The following is a 21,845-nucleotide window of genomic DNA, read 5'->3' on the forward strand; positions in this document are numbered from 1 at the left end:
TCAAATTACTTGGGCGTAGCCGCGCCACATAGCCGAGGCGCCGTAGTTGCTTTAGTTGGGATTGGCGGGATGCTTAACGTAGACATGCAGGATTGGTCTGAAGTAAGCAATGGTGGGGAGATCGAAGGGCGTGTCAAAGTCGCGATATGGCCGCCCAGGAACGAGCAGAGGCATCAGCCGTTCTCTCAGTACGGACAGACCAGTCGTGACAACTCGATGCACACGCACGCACGTACGCAATACCTCGCGTCTCACGACTCCAGTTTTGGAAACAGACCGATCGGAGCGGTTCTTCTTCCAGCGAAAAGTGCATCTTGCGCGTATCATTGACCTCTACATCGGGATTGTATACACGCGCGTGAGTCTTATTGCGCGAATTTGGAAAACGCTGATCAATTGGAGATTTCCTTTCGAGGAGTCTTGTACAGTTTATTGTTCAAGATTTAGAACAGGCTAATAGAAGCATTTGTCAAAATTGACCTAAGTACGCGACAACCAAGTGATAGTGTGATCTGAAGAAAGAAAACAGTGTCAACATAAGCTGTAACAAGGTGTATTGACAGTTCGACAAAATGTTAATAAAAGTCTAGTTGCAAGAGTGATCAATTGTGGCACATGTGACACAACAACCGCGATAAGCAACTTAAACAAACTCTTGAAACAAGTACGAATCATGGACCAATCGAGTGAACAGTTACTGAACTGATAAGGCTCACTGACAAATGTGATCACTTGTGTTTATTTATGCAACAGACATAATAGTGGCAGCATATAAGTGGAGACGTGCCAATATTTAGGAATTCTTCTGAAAAGTTTTGTCGCATCTATTTTATGCTTGGACAATCAGTCAGCGAATAATAAGAAATCAAACTAAAAATTTCTCAAACCCATTTGAGCAAATATTTTATCGGTTTACCATCACATAATTGTGCAAAAGTGAGAGGAACGTAGTCTTATATAAAAATAATTAATAATTAAACGTGCAAAAGGAAAAGGAGAAAAAGGAAAGCGGAAATGGCCGGCAGCTTCGCTCTTACGCGCGGCAATTATGTTAAGTGGCCAATTAGCAATTAACCGGGGAGCCGAGCCGAGCGGCCCCTTAATTGCGCCTGGGAAGAAGGTGGTGGCGAAGGTGGAGCGACCAAGTAAATGGGAGGAAGTGCAAGGTGCACACGCATCCCAACACGAATATCGGTCTCACATTTATGCTGAATTTTCTTCAGGTGATTTTTGCCAGCCAATTCACTGAATTGTTTTTAAACATTTGTGCGATTTGAAGGATCCAATGTTTTTGTGGACTGATTGAATCTCTGAAATCATTGAAGTTTATTAAAACAACAAGCATATTTATGTCCTTGACACGAACAAAAGAGGTTTCTTGATTTCTTTATTATAAAAAACATCAACGCATTGCAGCGTATTTGAGATCGTGAACATCAAGAATGTCAGATTATAACGTGCTCGCCGCACGCGTAAAAGGGAAGAAGTGATCCAGAGATCGAATCTATCTGGGATTATAGTGCAGTGAAGTTAAATTAGTGAGCACCACGATCTTCTTGGCGTAGGCTACGTCGTCACCGTCGGCAAGATTCTGTCTCCCAGGTACCGGGCAAGTCCTGGGGTGGCGACAGAGACACCTGCAGGTGCCCGTAGCCCGAAGGAATCACCTGTGTCTACCGTGATGACGGTCCATCATCAACAAAACCACCACGTGGCCGCTCTTAGTGGCGTTGCCGTGGCAAATAACGGCCTCAATCTTAGCAGGATGTCTGGCCTAGAGGCGCATCGGCTGGAAAATATGGTCGATCGAAATGGTGTCGCCATCGAACGTCTCTCCAACGGGTTGGACTCGCGCAATAACAATTTAAACAGCAACAACAATAATAATAACAACAACGGGCTGGAAAGGGGCGACGCCTCGACGACGATGCCACAGAGATCGAGGTTTATGATCACCGACATCCTGGGCGGCGCGTCCAGCAAGATGCACCAGTCCGGTCTACCTAGCCAGGAGCCACCCGGAAGTCCACCCTCGACACCGCGGGACCTTAGTGTCAGGCATCAGTCCAGAACGTCCTTGAGCACCAGTAATCTAGACGAAGACAGTGACGCCAGCCACCACGACGGCGCTTCCGTTACGTCCAATGGTAAATCACATTTTATTACACGCTTTCGAAACTGCTAGTCACTATAATAATATAATGAAGCGGCGATAATACTCTTTTCTAACAATATTTACATATTAGGCTCTTTTTAGTGGAATAAAGAATTATATTTTTGACACAGTCATGTCAAAAATAAGTTACAAATTAGTTAAATTTTTGAACAACACGCAATGGAAAAAGTAGGATTTAATACACGAGTCAACTGACAATTGCATATTTTTGTCATACTTTAGATGACAAAATTTAAACATTGAAACATTGAAACATCTATTAAAAAATCAATTGAGAATATTATTTATTCTCTCAGTTTTATTCTGGGTTTTTACTGAATTTTTATATTTCTCACAAAACTATTTTGCAACAATGACTATCCGATAGTTTGATAGATCTTATCTTTTTCTTTTGAGACGTATAATTTATCAATGCATTAGTAATTTTTAAAAGAAACTGTGATACTTTACAAATAGATAAAAAAATATTTCACGTATAATTTTTCAATCTCTAAAATGATTGCTTGGATAATTAAAATTTTTATTTAATTCAAAGACAATTAAATGAGTTACGATGCTTATTTCGAGAAAAGATATGCGAACATTGCGTTTTGAGATTTCATCTACTTATCTGATCATTTGCGACTTTCATGAGGCTATCAAGAATATAGGGATACATGGTCCCTCTCGACCGGATGTTCCAATCGGTGAGATCACGTCGACCGTCGCTGGTTGTAATTGTATAGAATGCCTCTCTTTCGAGAATTAGATATATTTCTTTCCACGGAGAGAGACAAACGTTTATCTTTCTCACTCCCTTTCTTTTTTTCCTCTTTCTTTCTCATCTCCAGTTGTTGGGTCTATTCGCCCGACAACGTTTAGGAATTCTAATGGTTCTAAATTGGAGCTCGGCATTCGAAAGCTTTAATTATGTTACCCTCATTTGTTTCATTCATCTTTTCTACCTGTGCCGCTGTCCTCCGGAGTTTAATCCCTCCGGCTAAACAAGTGCTAAGTCGTCGTTAACTTCTTTAATCGGATGACGCCGAATTTCGTAAGATTTCGAGAACACTCGTATTACGCAGAAATTCGTAACACACAAAACGCAATAAAATAAATAGAACTGATTTTTGATCAATTTTTTCACATTCGAAGACTCACAGTTATGCACATTACTAGCTTTCATGACACGGGTAAGCCTGTAAATACAAAATATAAATATAGCAGTTACCTAGAAAGTATTACTTGTTACTCTGATTTATATTACAAGCTGATTTCTAGTTCAAGCTCTAACAAAGAAAGTGTTGGGTCGCTACAAATCATAGAAATCGTTTTCTCTCATCAAAGGAGCATCATTAAGGTTTGGCTAGGTCAGGTGACCTATACCAAGCGTAATTTTGGTTAATTCACAACTTCTTTTACCGGCCTGGCCGATCCGTCCTCTTTTTCACCCGGGATGAATTGTTTTTAAACTACTCGCGAAGCCGTTCGCACGCTACAACGACTGTTATTCGTGTAATCGGTTTATCTCCTCAAACAAGCGCATTACCAGTAATTACGCGGACGACGATGGCGACGTGATTAGAGAAGCGGCGACACTAATACTGCTTCTCTACGCTAAATCTGGTGCCGCTTCGCTGCGAAATGCGAAAACAAGTATCCGGGGCTATTAAGGCGCTAATTTTTCCACGGCATTGACTCACCGCGACAGCTCACACCTTGTACCGCATCGCTATTTATAACACCCCTTTAAGTGTTTCACGGACAAGACCAATGACCAGCCCCGGCGCGAGACGCGGTAGTGGTGTTGCGTTTGGAAATCTCGAAAGTCACGTCATGGTAATCGATAATCGTCGTCCTTGCCTCACTATGGTGACACGAGAAATAGGGAAAAGTGCCCGCGCGTGCGATATATATAAATATATTGAGCTAAAATCGTGTTACACAATCCTGTGCATTTTGTCTTATATTTTCATTATAAACTTTAAACTTATACCGAATCTACTTGTAGAAAAATGTTAAATTAAAAAAAATATATATATAATATTTCAAAATTTTATTTATAAAATTTATTTTCCAAAATAAGCCTTATAAATCTTCTTTGGATCATGATTTATATATTTGTTTGAAGTAGCATTCTACGTTTATAGATATTCTTTTAGCACTAAATGTTTTTTTTTTATAAAGTATTATATATATTAATATTATATTTTTAAATACTGTAATGCATGTAAATAATTAATATTTCTTATATAAGGCCCATGTTAATGTATTATGATCGAAATGTTTATCATCATTTTATTAAGATGTATTTAATTCACATTTACAAATGTGAAGAACATCGATAAGAGATTTTTATCTTCTAACAAATATATAGATTAAAAAGTTAATAACAAAATATCCATTTATAAAAAGATATTTAAGTCATGTTTGTGAAACATTTTCATTGCTTACAGAAAAGATTCTTTATATGAACGTGGAGTCTTAGTTCACATCAAGGCAAAGATCTTATAAAAATTTGTAACGAGAAAAAGTGTTTTTCTTCTTTCTTTTAAAGCTAATAACATGCGTTCGTTATTGGTGTTATCAGTCAGCGGCCGACGCGCGCGATCATAATCGTAAATGGTATCCACCTTCCGTGGTACGCCATCCATGCCACAGGAGATCGCAGAATTATTAATGAAGGACAATTAGGAAGAGTAACGCCAACGTAATTGCCGCGCCGCACGCTTTCACGTAGATTGGCCCAGGCGATTTTTTCATTTTTTTTTTTTTTTTTTTACAAGAGGGACGAGAACGAACTAACTGCCCCGTTAAAGCTCCCCGTGCGTCCCGTTTATTCCAATTTCCCGTCTAGATTATTACATTCCGTACCATCAGCAAGAGCAGCACTCGGTTGCGGCTGCTCGTCACGGTACAAATACGATCGATCTTTCACGCAGCGTTGATTAGAAAATTATTAACGTTGGACTAACAGTCGGACGTAATTGTCGACGGATTTACGCATCGATCACATATGTACGCCAGGCCGTTGATCGCTCATTAGCTGTTTACTTCTCTCGATCTCTGGGATCGCGCAAACCCCTAATTATCGTATTCCCGAGTATGTCTTTACGCGACAATTACACGCGTACCGCATTAATAAGTGAGGAAGTATTAGCGAAAAGGGCAATTTAATATAGCGACGCCATGTTCTAATTACAGAGCGGAATATGCATATATATATATAAAGGATGATATTTTTTTATTTAATTTAATTTAATTATATTTAAATTAATTAGATGAAATTAATTGAATTGATTTGATTATTTACATTTATTAGATATTTTATATTTAATTTTATTTATATTTATCGTTATACATGTGTTTACAATATTCTATATTCTTAATCATGTATATAACTGATTGTTTTTCTACAGTATTATTATTTTATTCGCAAACCATATTTAGAGTTTGCGTGAATAATTTAAAACTTATGTAATAACCGTATATTATTATTTAATATCAATTAAATTTTTTCAAGAGCCAAAGAAAAATAAAATTAGAAGAAGCAAATTTCTTAATCTTATATATAAGTTTCCAAGAAGAACATAAAAATTTCAATCTTTTTTTGAAAAATATAAAATTATGAGTTTACATCTATATATAGGCGTGTATGCAGAAATATCTTGATAAAATGATTTTTCCGGGTCTTATTTCTGGATGAATTTGTTTAGAAGTTGAAACATCTCGTTAAACGGAACTCTTCCGGGCCTTGTATATTAACAAATAATTTTTTTTCTGTCGTAAATAATCTAAAAGTAAGTAACCATACTCATAATTTTTGGCATCAAACACAGGGACGACTGTAATAAATTGTTAAACGAGTATTTAAGCGTCTACGCAGAAATTTGTGCGTATATATATAAACATCTCGTTAAACGGAACTCTTCCGGGCCTTGTTTATTAACAAATAATTTTTTTTCTATCGTAAATAATCTAAAAGTAAGCAACCATACTCGTATTTTTTGGCACCAAACACAGGGACGACTGTAATAAATTGTTAAACGAGTATTTAGGCGTCTACGCAGAAATTTGTGCGCATATATATAAACATCTCGTTAAACGGAACTCTTCCGGGCCTTGTTTATTAACAAATAAATTTTTTTCTATCGTAAATAATCTAAAAGTAAGCAATTATACTCGTATTTTTTGGCACCAAACACAGGGACGACTGTGATAAATTGTTAAACGAGTATTTAAGCGTCTATGCAGAAATATCACGTTGAAAAGATTTTTCCGGATCTTGTTTCTGGATGAATAAATTTTTTTCTATCATAAGAGGTCTCAAAACATATCGATGTATATATGTACATACATCTCTCTGTATGTATGTGTGTTTGCATTGAATTCAAGGTATAAACGTATATACATACACGCGTTTAAAATATAATAGATATTTTGCCAGTTCTATTTTCTCTTATACATATAGTCCTTTCTTCAATATACGGATCTTAACGTCGGATCAATGCACTGCCGGTTAGGAGAAAGGCGTGAAAAAAGCCAATCTCTTTCTGCGCGGGAATATCATTTCTCGGACGCGTGTACGAGTCGTTTGTAATCCGCTTACGAAGCCGACATTCGTCCCCGGGATCACATTGTTGTCACCTCCGTATCATGGGTCCTCCGGAAGGTCCTGCCAGAAGCCGTTTCACGCCCTTACGAACGTGCGAGCTCGCTGACTTTTCGACGCGCGACTAATCCGAGAACCGGAAATGATTGGCAACCGTTTAGATCCCGGCGCAGGGATTAGCCAGTTTCTATCCGAGGGAGAGACTTTCGCGAGACGAAGGCAATTTCGGATCTTGAAGACGCCTTTCTGCGAGCGTCCCGACAAGCCGGCTGTCGGGGCTTTTGACGACACAATCTACACGGAGTTAATCCCGCGATCTGAATATCGAGCCGAGGAGAGAAAGGGCGAGAGAGGGAGAAAGAGAGATTCAACGACGTCGAGAACTGAAATGCCACCAAATGCTAAAGGGATATGGGATCAAGTTCAATATGTACTTAAAAATTTGAGTCCAATTAAATTTAAATTTAAATTTGGATCCTCTATTGCTATACGTTAAAGTGACAAGTACATTTTGTTTCACTTATTGCACCAGTATGCACTAGTTCGCCAGAACAGCAATAAAGAACAAACCTAAAACATAAACCAAATTTAAAAAGTGTATATATACATATTGAATGAGTCCTGTAATGTGTGCAGAAGTGTTTTACAGGAGTGAAAATTCAAGAGCATGATTATTTAAAAAGTATTAGAAACATAGAAATATAGAAATACGCATTCCTTTAAAAATGCTGATGAAACTTTTAAAATTGAAAAGACTCAATCGTCTCGTAACAACGTATTTAAGTATTGATCAATGTTTAATTTTACGTGTTCAAGATTTGGCAATTGTCATGATTTGACGCTACGCAGGATATCATGATAAATCTAATCGTAGGCAGTAATCGCACGATTAGCTCACAGCGCGTAGGAAAGGTATATCGTGTTTACAAAGCGGGTGATCTTAGATTACGCTCGAGTGATTAATTATTCCGTCGGAGGCGAACGTTTACGTAGGTAACAATGCGCAGAAGCGCATTGTCTGTATGACGATCAAGAATTTAGCGAATATATCGTACGAAGCAATCGGCAAGAATGTTGGGATCCCTCGATATGATAGGTCATTCGAAGAATTTATATATAATGGAATAATTTTAGTATCACCCTTTTATTTATTCTGAAAAAAATTTAATTCAACCCATTTCTGATTAAACTAAAATTAATTTGTTATAAAAATATATGAAACATATGAGTATACCTATAAAATTGAAGATCCTGCAAATTCTGTTCTCCCCAAGCAATCCTTTAAACTACACGATTCGAACCGATTCTTCGCAGTAATCATTTCGAAATTCCGTTCCGCATTAATTGCGGTCTAATCGATCAAATTGCTTATTCTCTTCGTACGTAATAATTCTCTCGCGATAATCGCTTGTCAGAGGATGGTCGAAGTAGTATCTCGGTATCGATTTCGAAAAAGCGAGGTCAAGTCTGCCAATACCGGGGTGTTTAAGAGGATTTGAGAATCTCGTTAGGTTGGGTTAGACGAACGCGTTGGAAAACAGCCACGCGAATCCCGACAATGACGGTAAACACCTGTCGGCGGCATATGCGAGGATGTTTTTAGTAAAGCCCGGACGCACACGTACGTACAATGTACGCGTAAGCGACTCGAGTCGTGTTTCGCTCAAAATAACAGGGCAATTATTGCTAATGTATACACTGCGGTAGAGATCTGAAACACACTTTCCAGCTATATCTCTCACTTTCAGTTATGTTGTCTGTAATCGCAACATTCTTTCGTCCTTCGGCAAAGGAAAAGATTGGAATTGGTCCCTCACTGGATTTTGATGGACTTTGGTTGATACCTATGTCGTAGAGCAGCTGCTAATAAGAAATACGTATTTTTTATATGGGCTATATATTACCTTTATAGAGATTGAAACAATCTTTTCGAAATTAATTCAGTACATTTAATTTTGATTGAATATCACATGAAAACCGTGCAATATGTGAGAAAAATATTTCAAACAAAAGTTTGGTAGTATTTTATATATCTTTTATGATTACATTTTATAAAGTAATTACATATAAGTTATATTTACAATTACAGTTTTTACATAAAAATATATTTTTCAATATATTTTCACTCGTTAGGATAAAAAACGAGAAGAGCATTTATTATTATTTAAATGATAACAACGCTTTTCAAAATTTTTTGGAACAATTTATATATAATTTATAATTGGCAATAATAAACCGTATTAATTTTTTAAATTTATAATCGTTATTACCAAGACTTGTAAGTAGATAAAATATGCTAATGTTAAACAATATAAATATGATATTTATTTTAATTACACATAAATAAATTAATATTCAATTTATATATATATATATATTTTTTTTTAATTTAGATATATATATATATATATTCATATATAATTAGTTTCTAAATTATTACAGTTGTTAATAATTTTAAATTATTCCAAATTAAAATTATCTTAATTTATATCTTAATTTAATATATTTAGCAGATCGATCTTTATAAAATGGTAGACTCGGATATATGTATTTTTGCAAGTGGCCGTGAGTTGATGCAATCATTGCATTTCTATTCGTTGCATGTGTGGAATGCGCTCAAGAAATTTGAGAAACATGGCCGTTACGCACTCCGTGGAAACTTTAGGCTTAAATGTAACATAATCTGACAGTAACACCCAAGATTGCACTTTTCCCTATAATATTTCCGCACTACGATAGAATTAGATTGCAATAGATTTTATGTAAACTAACACCTCACGATATTTATTCTGCTATGATATTCTTATACAAATTATAAACAATATCGAAGAGTTATGATCGCAGATCTCAGATCTTATAATATCATCTTATAATATTATAACGAGTAACTATATCATTGAAAAAAATTGCATTCTTCCTTTCCCACTTACTTTCAAAATACCTTGTTTTAAAAGAGGCGGAGAAAGAATTCTCTTACCTTAAGAGGGGACTCCTTCAAAGATTAGTATCAAATATTCCTAATACATTTATATAAAGGTAGACAGAACAGAATTTACTTTTCCATTAACCAACAAGCATTATATTATTTGACGCGACTTTAAAAATTGGAACTTTGATAAGAGTATTGAAAATATAACCCAGTCTTAAAGAATACAATCAAAAGTCGATTATACAACGATATGGGGATACTAATTTGGCTCAATCCTGTTAGTTTGTTTTTAAAATTCTCGCTGACAGTTTGTCCCCCGTGGGATCGCTGCAAATAGAGTGGGCAGGCAATAAAACGTTGCCCCCATAACATTATCCCCAGTGTTTTCTCCCCCAAAGGTGGCGACGCGGTAATACAATACAGAAGAGGGGTCAGATTCTGCCTCGTCGAGGGCCACCGCCTTTGTATGGTATACGATACGCGAGGGTTGTAGGTGGCGATGGTAAGAGAACATCCCGTACGACACGAGGCCAAGCGAAAAGGTGTGACTCGCATTTGTAAGCGAAATTCCACAACAGCTTTCCTAAATGCTCCTGTGGAAAAATACCCTCACTTTATCGCTAATTTTTCGATAACAAATTTCATTTTCACTCGCGTATCAAACATACAGGGTGCTTCTAAATAAGCGCGAACAACTTTAGGAAATGATCTTTGTCGAAAATTATTTATAAGACAATTTTTTTTTTTTCATATAAACATACTACTCCCTGAATAGTTCACTCCTCCAACAGAGGAGGTGAAAATTAGGTTTTTAATTTTTTTCTCAAATGTTGGACAAGTTAAAAAAATGAAATTTGGTGGAGATTTTTTTAGTAGTAAAAAGAATATTTGTTAATATTTTTTTTATTTACCCGTATCGTTATAAGGGGATGAAACTAACAACCCCTATTTAATAATTTTCAAGAAAAAGTAATGATTTGCATCAGATAAGGTGTTCATTATTACTACAGTGATTAAGTCAAATAGGTCTATGAAGGTACATGACTTCAACGAATTTATAAAAATTATTTTTATATAAAAATTAGTTTTATATAAATTAATAAACTATTTACAGATTTTATTAATAAATGAAAAAGTGGAAAATTCGTGTTTTTTTATAATTGTTTCAATAATTTCTGTCTTTGTAATTTTTTAAATAAATACGTGCTAAATTTATGTATCAAGGCATCAACATATACATTTATATTTTTCGTGCATTAATAAAGATTTCACGTGTAAAAATGTGCAGAAACGTACAGCCCCTTAACTCTCTTCCGTGGATTACTTACGCGACGCATTCAGCGCGAAATAAAGCAATAAGCAAATAAAATCGCGACTGCACAGCACAACACAATGGAGGAAATTCCGGCTTTTCCGTCGTCCCTTCTCTTTCTCATTCTCTTCGCATTAGCGCAATTCTCCTTCGTCTTTCTCTCACTTTTATCCACCAAGATTATAAAGAGTGCGGGAGCAACGTTTCGCGAAAGTTTTATTATTCTCATTTTTACGATCCGTCTGATTCTTCTTCTCCCTGGCTGCGGCTCCACTAACATTGCACTCTCTGCATCCTTCGTCGCAGTATCTGTGAGTTTTGCATGCAGTCCTTGGCCCAGTAACGTTAGCGAAGAACGTGATTGCTTGGGAAGTTGTTGTCGTTACTCGTACATTTAATGATATAGTTTCCTTATGAAAGAAAATCTACATGAGTTATGAAGATTTTGTTACGTGAGAGGTATTGATTATTAGCAGTCATTTGAATATTTAACAAGAATAAAACCCATTGTTATATATGTATGTGTCGATAGACTTGGTAAAAATATGCATTAGAATTGTGAGAACAATGTAAGGATATTACAAAAATTTTGAAAACTATGAATTATAATTAATTATAAATTTTACTTCATAGTTAAATTTCAAAAATATCATACGTGTGTAATTTGATTGCCTTTATTTATCTTATAAATATCAAATCTAAATAATATATAGAATAAAATTGAAATAATTATATAACATACTTACATAGATATTAATTTTAAATTTGAGATTTACAAACTAAAAACGAATTCAGCGAACTTTTTGAAATAAAAGTTCCTTCAAGATTTGATTTAATTTTAATTTGATTACGTGCCGTTAAAATTTGTGTATTTTTCATATCATACGTGTGTAATTTTATTGCCTTTATTTATCTTATAAATATCAAATCTAAATAATATATAGAATAAAATTGAAATAATTATATAACATACTTACATAGATATTAATTTTAATTTGAGATTTACAAACTAAAAATAAATTCAGCGAACTTTTTCAAATAATTCCTTCAAGATTTGATTTAATTTTAATTTGATTACGTGCCGTTAAAATTTGTGTATTTTTCGTTTACATAATAAATCACACAATTGCGAAGACCACTGCCATTAATGACATAAACGATTTGACCGCGACGTAGATGACGACGGCAACATGCTGGCACTAATTGCAGCGGCGCATAATTGCTCGATAAACATCCTGTTAATCTCACTTTTATGTGCCACACATTGTAACGCGGCAATACTTGCAGCACGCAATCCTCTTCCCTTTTCCCTCCTGTTCATTTTCTCTCTCTTCCTCTGTCTTTCTCCCTCGCTCTTTCTCTGTTTCGCGTAATATGACTTGAGAACACATCATGATTTTCGCACTGGCGCGCATCCGTTACGAGCGCCATGTTTGCGCAAATCCGCCTTTAAAATACATTTCGCCCCTCTAACTATGGAAATGGAATGTTTACCATCGTGACTTATGAAGATACACTGCGAGAGTCGGTATTCATTCAGTGCGAATCAATGGTCGCGCGAAAATAAAATAATGAGAAAAAAATGCGTCTGAAACAGAAATTAATTTCCCACCTACAAAATTAAGCGTAACCATTAATTATAATACTCGATGTGTTTATTCTTCGTAGTCATGAGTGTGCGAAAACATACGACTTATTAATTATCTGTTTGGAAATGGCTCTCTTAGAATCGATGCAAAAAATTTAGGGCGAAAAGAAAAATAATTATTTACAACACACATGATTAATGTATAAATATACATAAAATGTGTGAAACTTAAAATTTATTTTATGAACTAAAGATGAGAAAAGTTAAAAAATTATAACATATTTTATAACATAGATAAAGCTATATATATATAAATCTGTGATTACTCGGTCTTATTGATAAAAAGTAGCTACATTAAAGAAAACAGTTTCAATTGTCAAAAAAGAAATACATAAGAATGCTCGAGTTTTTTTTTAATATCTAAATAAATGATCTTTAGATAAATATTGATGAACAAAATTTTTATTTGTAGATATCTCAAAATAAATTTTTTATATTGTATTTTAATTATATTTTACTTTTAAATTAATTTTTTTCTTCAAAAATTTCTGTCTGTGTATAATAATTCAAAAATAAAAATAAACGATAATTTCTGTTTTTTCTTTATTGTATCAATTTTATAAAATAGTTTTAAGATATAGGTCGATGAGAGTATCGCGACATCAGAGCAGAAAGTTAATAATAGTATCATTTTAGAAAGAAATATTTTTATCGGCTCTCAATATTAAGAATATAAATATGATATTTTTTTTTAAATCGGCCAACAGAGCCAAAGCACAAAAAATTAATTATTCGGAACTATATCTCTTGATTTGAGATCATTAAGTTCCATATATAAATTAATCTCAAAACTCAAATTAGGCGCGAAAAATATAGGTCCAAAATATCGCTGAAGCGTATCATTTTAATTCTCCTTCTTGAAAAAACTTGTATAATGCGCAAAGCGGAAACACAGAGCTTGACTTGAATTTTCGGAGTTGGAAATCACTTTTTGCACAAAACCGATCGTATATAGGCGTCGCCATTTCGTATCAGAGTGAAAGCGCGGGATAAAGAGTGGCGCGTGAACATGGATCGTAAGGATGAGGCAGCAAACACAGATAAGCCTCTTCGTCCGCGGTTACGTGCCACGCAGACAAACGGTGAACAAGGAAAACGAAAAGATGGATGTTTCTCTCGTGGTGGTTCTCGAGTTATCCCCTCGTGCTTGCTGCGCGAAACGTAGCGTGGGTCAGGATGAGGATCGGGCGAAGAAAGAGTAGTAGGGGAGAGATAGGATAGAAAAGTTGTTCGTCTAACGTCTTGGAAGTGTCTCAAAAGTAGAACCTCCGATCGTCGGTCGGGAGACTCCCCCTTGGGCTCCTAAGTATATCACATAGTAAATTTAGTTTGCCAACCTCCGTTTCCACCGTTCCGCTCTTATCTCCCTTCCACCCTCTTTCCACTCCTATCCTCACAAGCCACCCCCTTTCCGCCACTTTCGTAGATACAAGTCTCGGGAGTCGAGCCCGAATCGAGCTGCTGCGATGCCGATGCAAGTCGGGAACACCCAGGGTGTGCGCGCGCGCCGTGTTAGCCAACATGGCGTAGCAGGCTCTGGACCCGTTCGAGCGAATCTGGCCGATCAAACGGGGGCTAAGAGCCGCGCTTTCGTTCGGGTTAACTCAATCCACGAGCTTTCTATCTTCCCGACCTCCCTCTCTTACTCTCTCTCTCTCTCTTTATCTTTCTGTCTCTCTCTTCCGGCTGTATATTATTCCCTAGCTGTATCCCACACCCCCAATTTTCTCCCACCTCGAGCAGAATGCTTCTCCCGCACTATCCACGACCGTTCCAATCGATGAGCTCGCGACAACGGGCCTTTAGATACTTTCAGAAGCCTGTACGGACCTCCACTCCCTCGGGAGATTAAGTCTCGCTGGTTTTCTGATCGGGAGGTTCTTCTCAGGAGGTTGCTCGATTTACTCGCGACAAGACACACCCTCCTTCTCTGCAGGATAATTCGAGAAGGATTGGATGGTGTAGCTCTATGATGGGGAGCTTTTATACTTAAAGGGAGAAAAAATGTTTGAAACGCGTATTATATCTAATTGTAGAAAAGGCTACTCGAAATGCCTACGTCACAATTTCAAATTATCTTCATGGGACGATAGTGCGAACCCAAGTGTTCATGGTACAAATTTTGCAAGAATTGAATATCCATTTAAAATACTATCAGGATCATATATAGTAACGCCGAAGCAGTAAAAAGGTATATAAAATAGGGGAATACATCTAACTTGCACACCTTGAATAATTCATAAATTATGCATTGTATAAAACATTATTATAGAAGTTACGTGAAAAGTAATTATATGGTATATGTACTTTTTGTGCAAGTGGAGACATGTCGGAGAATTAAGGGTCAACTTTTCTTTTGGAATATTATATTTGTTATATTACAGTTAGAGAGAAGATATATTGAATGCTGCGTAAAAATATTTATTATTTCAACCCCATTCAAGAATATTTATTTGTTGCTTCGATTGAGGGTCGACAATTTTGGGAGGTAACGAAGTTTCGTTATCATGTTCTTCTGACCACATCATTGCTTGATCATTCATTTTTCCCTAATAATCGTCTTTGATTTTCCGCTCCGTCAAAAAATAACGCGTAAAGTGGAAGATCACGCGTTCCCGACTATTCTTCTATGATGGAACCAAGAATGATGATGCTTGAGAGGGATGAAATCAGAATAAGTGCGCGATTGTGTATCATCGCATGTGTGAAAGTGGCTCGTAAATAGTGTGATCGGTCTCCTCAGAAAATCACTCCCCTCTCTCTCTCTCTCTCTCTTTCTCTTTCTCTTTCCGGGTATGTATTGGAGGGATGATTTGTGGCGTCTCAACGCGGCTGCGTGGTCCAATCCGCGATACTGGCCAATCAGCTCTCGGCTGCGCAGAGAGTTGAACTGAGAACAAAAGGATTACTCTTTCTCTCTCTCTCTCTTCCCTCACCCCTTTCTCTCTCTATCTCTCTCTCTTTCTCTTTCGTCGCTAGAGAGGCAACTGCAATCGCCATGCAGGCAACGGCAAAAACGACCACGACGTATAATCCACGCGCATCGATTCCACCCTCCGCGAAAACAAAAGCCACACTCGGCCCTTTACAGCCCTTCCCTAGGCCCAATGATAGACCGACGATTCTTTATAGCGATCTTTTTGGCAAAACGATTGTACCAGAATCCGCCTCCGTGATATATGCGAGTATCGTGAAATTCAGGATTTCGGTATAAATCTTGGATAAAAAATTAGTTTTAATTTTGCTTAAAATTAAACGAGAAGTAAGATCTGCTATGTATTTTGTAGGTTTTTAAAATAATAAAAAAGAAATAATTATTATTTTATTTTTATAATTGTATATAGAATATACATAGCAAAAAGGTTCGCAAATAACCCTCTACCGAGTTACCGGTATTACTACTTTTGAGCTTAAATTCGTGGATAAAAATATTAAAGAAGCCCAAACAAAAGAAATAATTAAAAAATTGTTTCACTTTTTCCTCTAATTTTATAGCTCAAATTAAGTAAGTGCAACACAAGACGGTGAGAAAACAAGAAAACATTCAATATCAACAGTTTGCACAATTTCAGGTGGCAAAGAAGATGATCCTAAAAGCTCGTCCTCGAGTTCCCTGGGCTCCGCACAAAGTAAGAAGCAACGTAAAGCGCGCACAGCATTCACGGATCATCAGCTTCAAACCCTCGAGAAGAGCTTTGAGCGGCAAAAGTACCTAAGCGTGCAGGATAGAATGGAGCTGGCGGCGAAGCTGCAGCTGACGGACACGCAAGTGAAAACGTGGTACCAAAACAGAAGGTAAGCGAAAAGCGTGGAAGGCGCGTTACTAATTTTTAAAAAATGCGACGCAGCGTGACATATGCGGACAATAATTAATTTTGTGCTTGGAAACGTGTATATACATAAACGATCGCAACATGACACGCGCGCACGCGCGATGATGGTTTTCTGTGTCTAAAAATTTGTTTAGGCTTCATCTACAATTAACCACGCATGAAATATATTAATAAGATCTTCAACTTTGCAATATTAAATTTTAAACATTTTTATCGTGTATATATTATGTGTGTTTAAGAGAGAGAGAGAGTGTATTATATTTATAAAAAGATATAACAAATCTTTCTTTTGCAAACAAATTCGTTTAGGATTAATCCACAATTAACTGCACATAAAATATATTAATTTAATTTTGTATTAAATTTAAAAAAATTTTATCATGTTTGCAAAGTGTTTCTAAATAAGTGTAAAAATTTTAGGAGATGACACTGTTGAAAATTAACCCTTCCTAAGAAGTTACACTTCTTCAAAGGCGGAGAAGGTAAAAATTAAGTCTTTATTTTTTTCTTGAAAACGAGTGATTTTATGAAAAAAATAAGAGAAATAAAAAAGTTTCTAAAGGAATCAAACTGTCTAACACGTATTTTTAGATAATCAAATTCCGGTCGGTAAAAGAATTCTAATAAAAAATTGAATAGGGGTTGTTAGTTTCATCTCCTTATAATGATATGGGAAAATTAAAAAAGGATTAATAAATATCCTTTTTACATGTTTTACACAAAATTTGAAAAAAAAATTAAAGACCTAATTGTCATCTCCCCTTTTGGAGAAGTGTACTCTTGAGAAAAGAACACAGGGTAAAGTTTTTCGCACCTATTTAGAAACCCTGTATATATTATACGTATTTAAATATTTATCAAAAGATTTCTTTTGTGAGCAATAGAACTCGAATAATTTTCAATGATGAGTTTGACTTTTTTCCAAGAGTTTCTCATTAAAATATATTTCCATTGAAAAATAATTACTATTATAGATTCTCCCCTTTTCTCCGCGAGATCGAGGCTGTGTATGCGTAAAAAGTTTGAATAACCGTTAAAAGTGCGAGAGACTTTAAAGAGACAAAGAGGTGGAAGCATGACGATCGATCGACCCTTCGATGCTCGTGTTACATTGTTGAATATCGAATAGAAAGCTCCGCATCACGATCCCCCCAGTCTCGGAAGCATGGCGGCGCGGTCCTTTGTGCCGGCGCGTGTCGAATCCGTAAATGGAAATCGCGGCGGACAACAAAGGCGTTGTTTACGTGGTTAAACGCGAGAATCGTTGGCCAAAACTCGAGCAAACTCTCGAGAGTCATGTGCTTCTATTACCGGTTTTTCAACTTAAGAGAATGTCCAAATTAAGAATGTATGCAAACCTCGTCCCCACATTAACATTTTAACACTTTAGTATAGGTAAGTCAAAAATAATTTTTATTATTGTAACAAATTTCTTTGAAAGGTTACGTACGTAATTAAATGTTATATGTATTACATTATTTATACATGTATTACAAATGCGTGAAAATGATCCCTTAAAAAAATTTTGAAATAGAAACTGAAATATACACACTCTCGAGAGTCATGTGCTTCTATTACCGGTTTTTCAACTTAAGAGAATGTCCAAATTAAGAATGTATGCAAACCTCGTCCCCACATTAACATTTTAACACTTTAGTATAGGTAAGTCGAAAATAATTTTTATTATTGTAACAAATTTCTTTGAAAGGTTACGTATGTAATTAAATGTTATATGTATTACATTATTTATACATGTATTAGAAATGCGTGAAAATCATCCCTTAAAAAAATTTTGAAATAAAAACTGAAATATACACACTCTCGAGAGTCATGTGCTTCTATTACCGGTTTTTCAACTTAAGAGAATGTCCAAATTAAGAATGTATGCAAACCTCGTTCCCACATTAACATTTTAACACTTTAGTATAGGTAAGTCAAAAATAATTTTTATTATTGTAACAAATTTCTTTGAAAGGTTACGTATGTAATTAAATGTTATATGTATTACATTATTTATACATGTATTACAAATGCGTGAAAATCATCCCTTAAAAAAATTTTGAAATAGAAACTGAAATATACACACTCTCGAGAGTCACGTGCTTCTATTACCGGTTTTTCAACTTAAGAGAATGTCCAAATTAAGAATGTATGCAAACCTTGTCCCCACATTAACATTTTAACACTTTAGTATAGGTAAGTTAAAAATAATTTTTATTATTGTAACAAATTTCTTTGAAAGGTTACGTATGTAATTAAATGTTATATGTATTACATTATTTATACATGTATTACAAATGCGTGAAAATCATCCCTTAAAAAAATTTTGAAATAGAAACTGAAATATACAACACTCTCGAGAGTCATAAAGCGAATTAAACCAAATAGAAAAGTCATTACCCTTTTGCGAGCTTCGCAATAACTGATGAGGAATTAATTTAAAAATATGGACCAATTTGTGCGAAATTGTTTGTTAAATTTAAATTCATAAAATATGTTGATATTGGGAAGGAGATAGAAATTTTTGATTTTAAAATATTAGGAGCTATTTTATATTGGTTCATCGCGTTACTAGCGCTTTTTTAAATCTGCTGTCGGTTCCTTTAGGGAAGTATGATTACGCTGTTGGAGTCGGTTTCAAAATCCTTCGCGGCGTCCTTTGTAAACGCGATTTCGTAAAGTCATCCAGTGGCGCCTGTAGTAGTTTCGTGCTTCTGATTTTTCATGAGTTCTATCTACCTCTTTCTACACTCTAATTATCAAGTTGGTTGATTCACACCAATCCCGCGCCGTAAATTTATCGAGCAAAATTAAATCGCACAAAATACCTAGTTCTTTATTTTGACACGTTTTGCTCACGATTAAATGAGTGCAACTGGAACAATATCGCCATTCTACAAAATTCTAGAACAAATAATAATAATATTAGGACATACATTTTATTTATTATACATTATTTAAATTTCTTATAACGCATAAAATTTTTGTTTTATTTACACAAAAATAAAGGTAAACTCCTTTCAATTTTTATTCAAAAAATTAGATAAACAAACCAAAAAAGTTTAGAACTTTGCGTTTTTCCCTCGCGTATATAATTTTAAAGCTTTCGATACTAAAAAAATTCTGAGACTCGTTAAAAAAAAAATCTCAATTTTACACGTTCGATGTGCAAAATCTTCGCTTCATTAATTTCGCTATATACTAATTATAACTGTTCTCTTGCTGAACGTACGTACGGTGATTAGCAGGGAACACCCACAAGTCATGACTCCGCGATTTTCGGCGCAGGCGGCCGTTTAGTTTAGACAAGCGGCCGATCGTGGACAAAGAAGGCAAATCATTAATGAGAAATCCCCCGTACGAGATCGTGATGTATACGAAAAGACCGGGCGAAGCGAGCGGCGGACTCTCTAGACTGTGTCATTAGACTGTCAATTACCGGTGGAGAGCGAATGGCGTAATGACAGGCAGCGGGCGCTGCCAAGCGTTGCGCCGCTTCGTGAAGAAGACTACCTGCATTTCGGTGGCCGTTCAATTTTTTAAGCGTAATTGTGCGCCATTCACGAATTTTTTTTTTTTTTTTTTTTCAGAGACGCTGCTCGTTTCCCATATCATGACCGCGGCTCGCACATATGTACGTGGCTGTATGTACACGCTGTAATCGTTACGGCTATTTATTTCTACAGTCCAGCAGTTTGTTCGCTCATTACGTCGAATCGATGTAATGGGCAGCAGCGACTAAAAAAGAGAATGATTTCTGATTCATAATTCTTTGTATAGCACGCAAAAATTAACTGTTATATACATACATACGTATCTGCACGATGATTCATTTGAATCTTAACAAGCAAATATCTGGAAATCGCGGGAGAAAATGTATCAGACAATCGTAAGATTTCAAGAAGGACATAATATTGTGATTTAGAATTGTTTTTGAGTGGCATTTTTCAGAATCGTTTAAAGATTAACCTAGAGCTTTTAAATAGAATCATCCTTTTTTTATAGAAATCGATTCGTTGCAATATTTGGCATAAAAAGTTATAAGAATACGATATAAGAAAGTTATAAAAATAGAGTATTTATGCACAAAATGATGAGAAGAATCAATTAATTGGAAGAAAACAGTTATTATTCAGAACAATTTTGTAGTTACAAATTACATGCCAATTTTTCTCATTAATCTATACACAAAATAATCGAACAATTAATTATTAACAGCTCGCTGGCCGAATATTGCAGATTCAAAACGTATAACAAATAACAGCCCATGTTATTTCTTCCCTAAAATAAGATGACATCAGTGTTGTGCTGAAAAGATTTTTAAGACCACTTATGTAAACAGTTATAAAAAAATGTAAATTATAAAAGGGATATAGAAATATATTTATATCTACTTTTATTTATAAGTTTTTATGGTTTACTGCTTTAAGTAATGAGATGACGCCAAAATTTCACCTAGATGATCATCTATATAATTTTATTTAGATAACAACAAACACTGGTTGTACAAGCGTAGATTAGAATAACGATATAACGCTCCAACGAACTGTTAATAATTAATTGATTATTGCAAAAAAAATGAGAAATAATTTTTTTGCTCAGTTTCACCGGTTTAGAACAAATTACTTTGTTCCAAACAATTAAAAAAATTGTTATAACAGACTTCCGCTATACATAAAAGGGAAACTGTAGAGGGAAAGATCGTACATAATAAAAATGCAGATCATACACATCTTTACGAAATCAATACGTGTCCGAAAATAATTAAACACACGGTGCGCACTCTCTTATACTAATCGCCTCGGCGAATATACGATAAAATGTGCGAACGATATAAATTACAGATCAGCATGACGCGCGTTTCAATCTCTTTGTACCTGCCTGCCTCTCGTGCAACATCTCGAGCCCGTGAAATCGGTCCGAGGATGGGATACGCGTCGCGCTAATTAATTTTCTCCATGTTGACATTTAAGCCGCGCTTAATTAGGACGAAAATGATGGTACCCGAAACGGGCACGTGTGCATGTATCGTTGCCGTGCGCGAAAGAACGCGAGCGAGAGAGGGTGAGAAGGCGCGCGGCAAAAAGCCGGGAAAATTAGTGACGCTCCTGACTGACAGGCGGCTTCTTAAGTGCCCGCTTAAAGTTTTGCTGCTCGTTGCATCGTCCCGATGCGATATGTGACTCGGCGTTTCTTCGCGGAGGCGCCGGCCACACCTCGGGCGCCACGACGACGCGGAAGAGAGAGAAAGAGACTCTGCTCCCTTTTTCCCGAAACGCTTGCTGTAAACAGAAGCCGAACGCGCGCTATTATTTTCAAGATTTTTAAAGCCACGTCAAATTTTTTTGCGTTTTCA

At 35.8% G+C, this 21,845-nt stretch overlaps 1 protein-coding gene across 1 annotated transcript in view; it reads left to right on the forward strand.

Annotated features, from left to right (window-relative positions):
• The first annotated feature begins 205 nt into the window (after positions 1 to 205).
• Positions 206 to 21,845, forward strand: part of LOC114937149 (uncharacterized) — a 35,064-nt gene continuing 13,424 nt past the window's right edge. The window contains exons 1-2 of the mRNA XM_029310559.2: positions 206 to 2,147; positions 16,229 to 16,451. Of these exons, the coding sequence (XP_029166392.1) occupies positions 1,682 to 2,147; positions 16,229 to 16,451 (689 nt within the window). The 5' untranslated portion in view covers positions 206 to 1,681. The remainder of the gene's footprint in view (positions 2,148 to 16,228; positions 16,452 to 21,845) is intronic.

This window comes from Nylanderia fulva, unplaced genomic scaffold (genome assembly GCF_048542155.1).
Source record: "Nylanderia fulva isolate GAGA-0341 unplaced genomic scaffold, ASM4854215v1 Scaffold2, whole genome shotgun sequence".
NCBI lineage: Eukaryota > Metazoa > Arthropoda > Insecta > Hymenoptera > Formicidae > Nylanderia > Nylanderia fulva.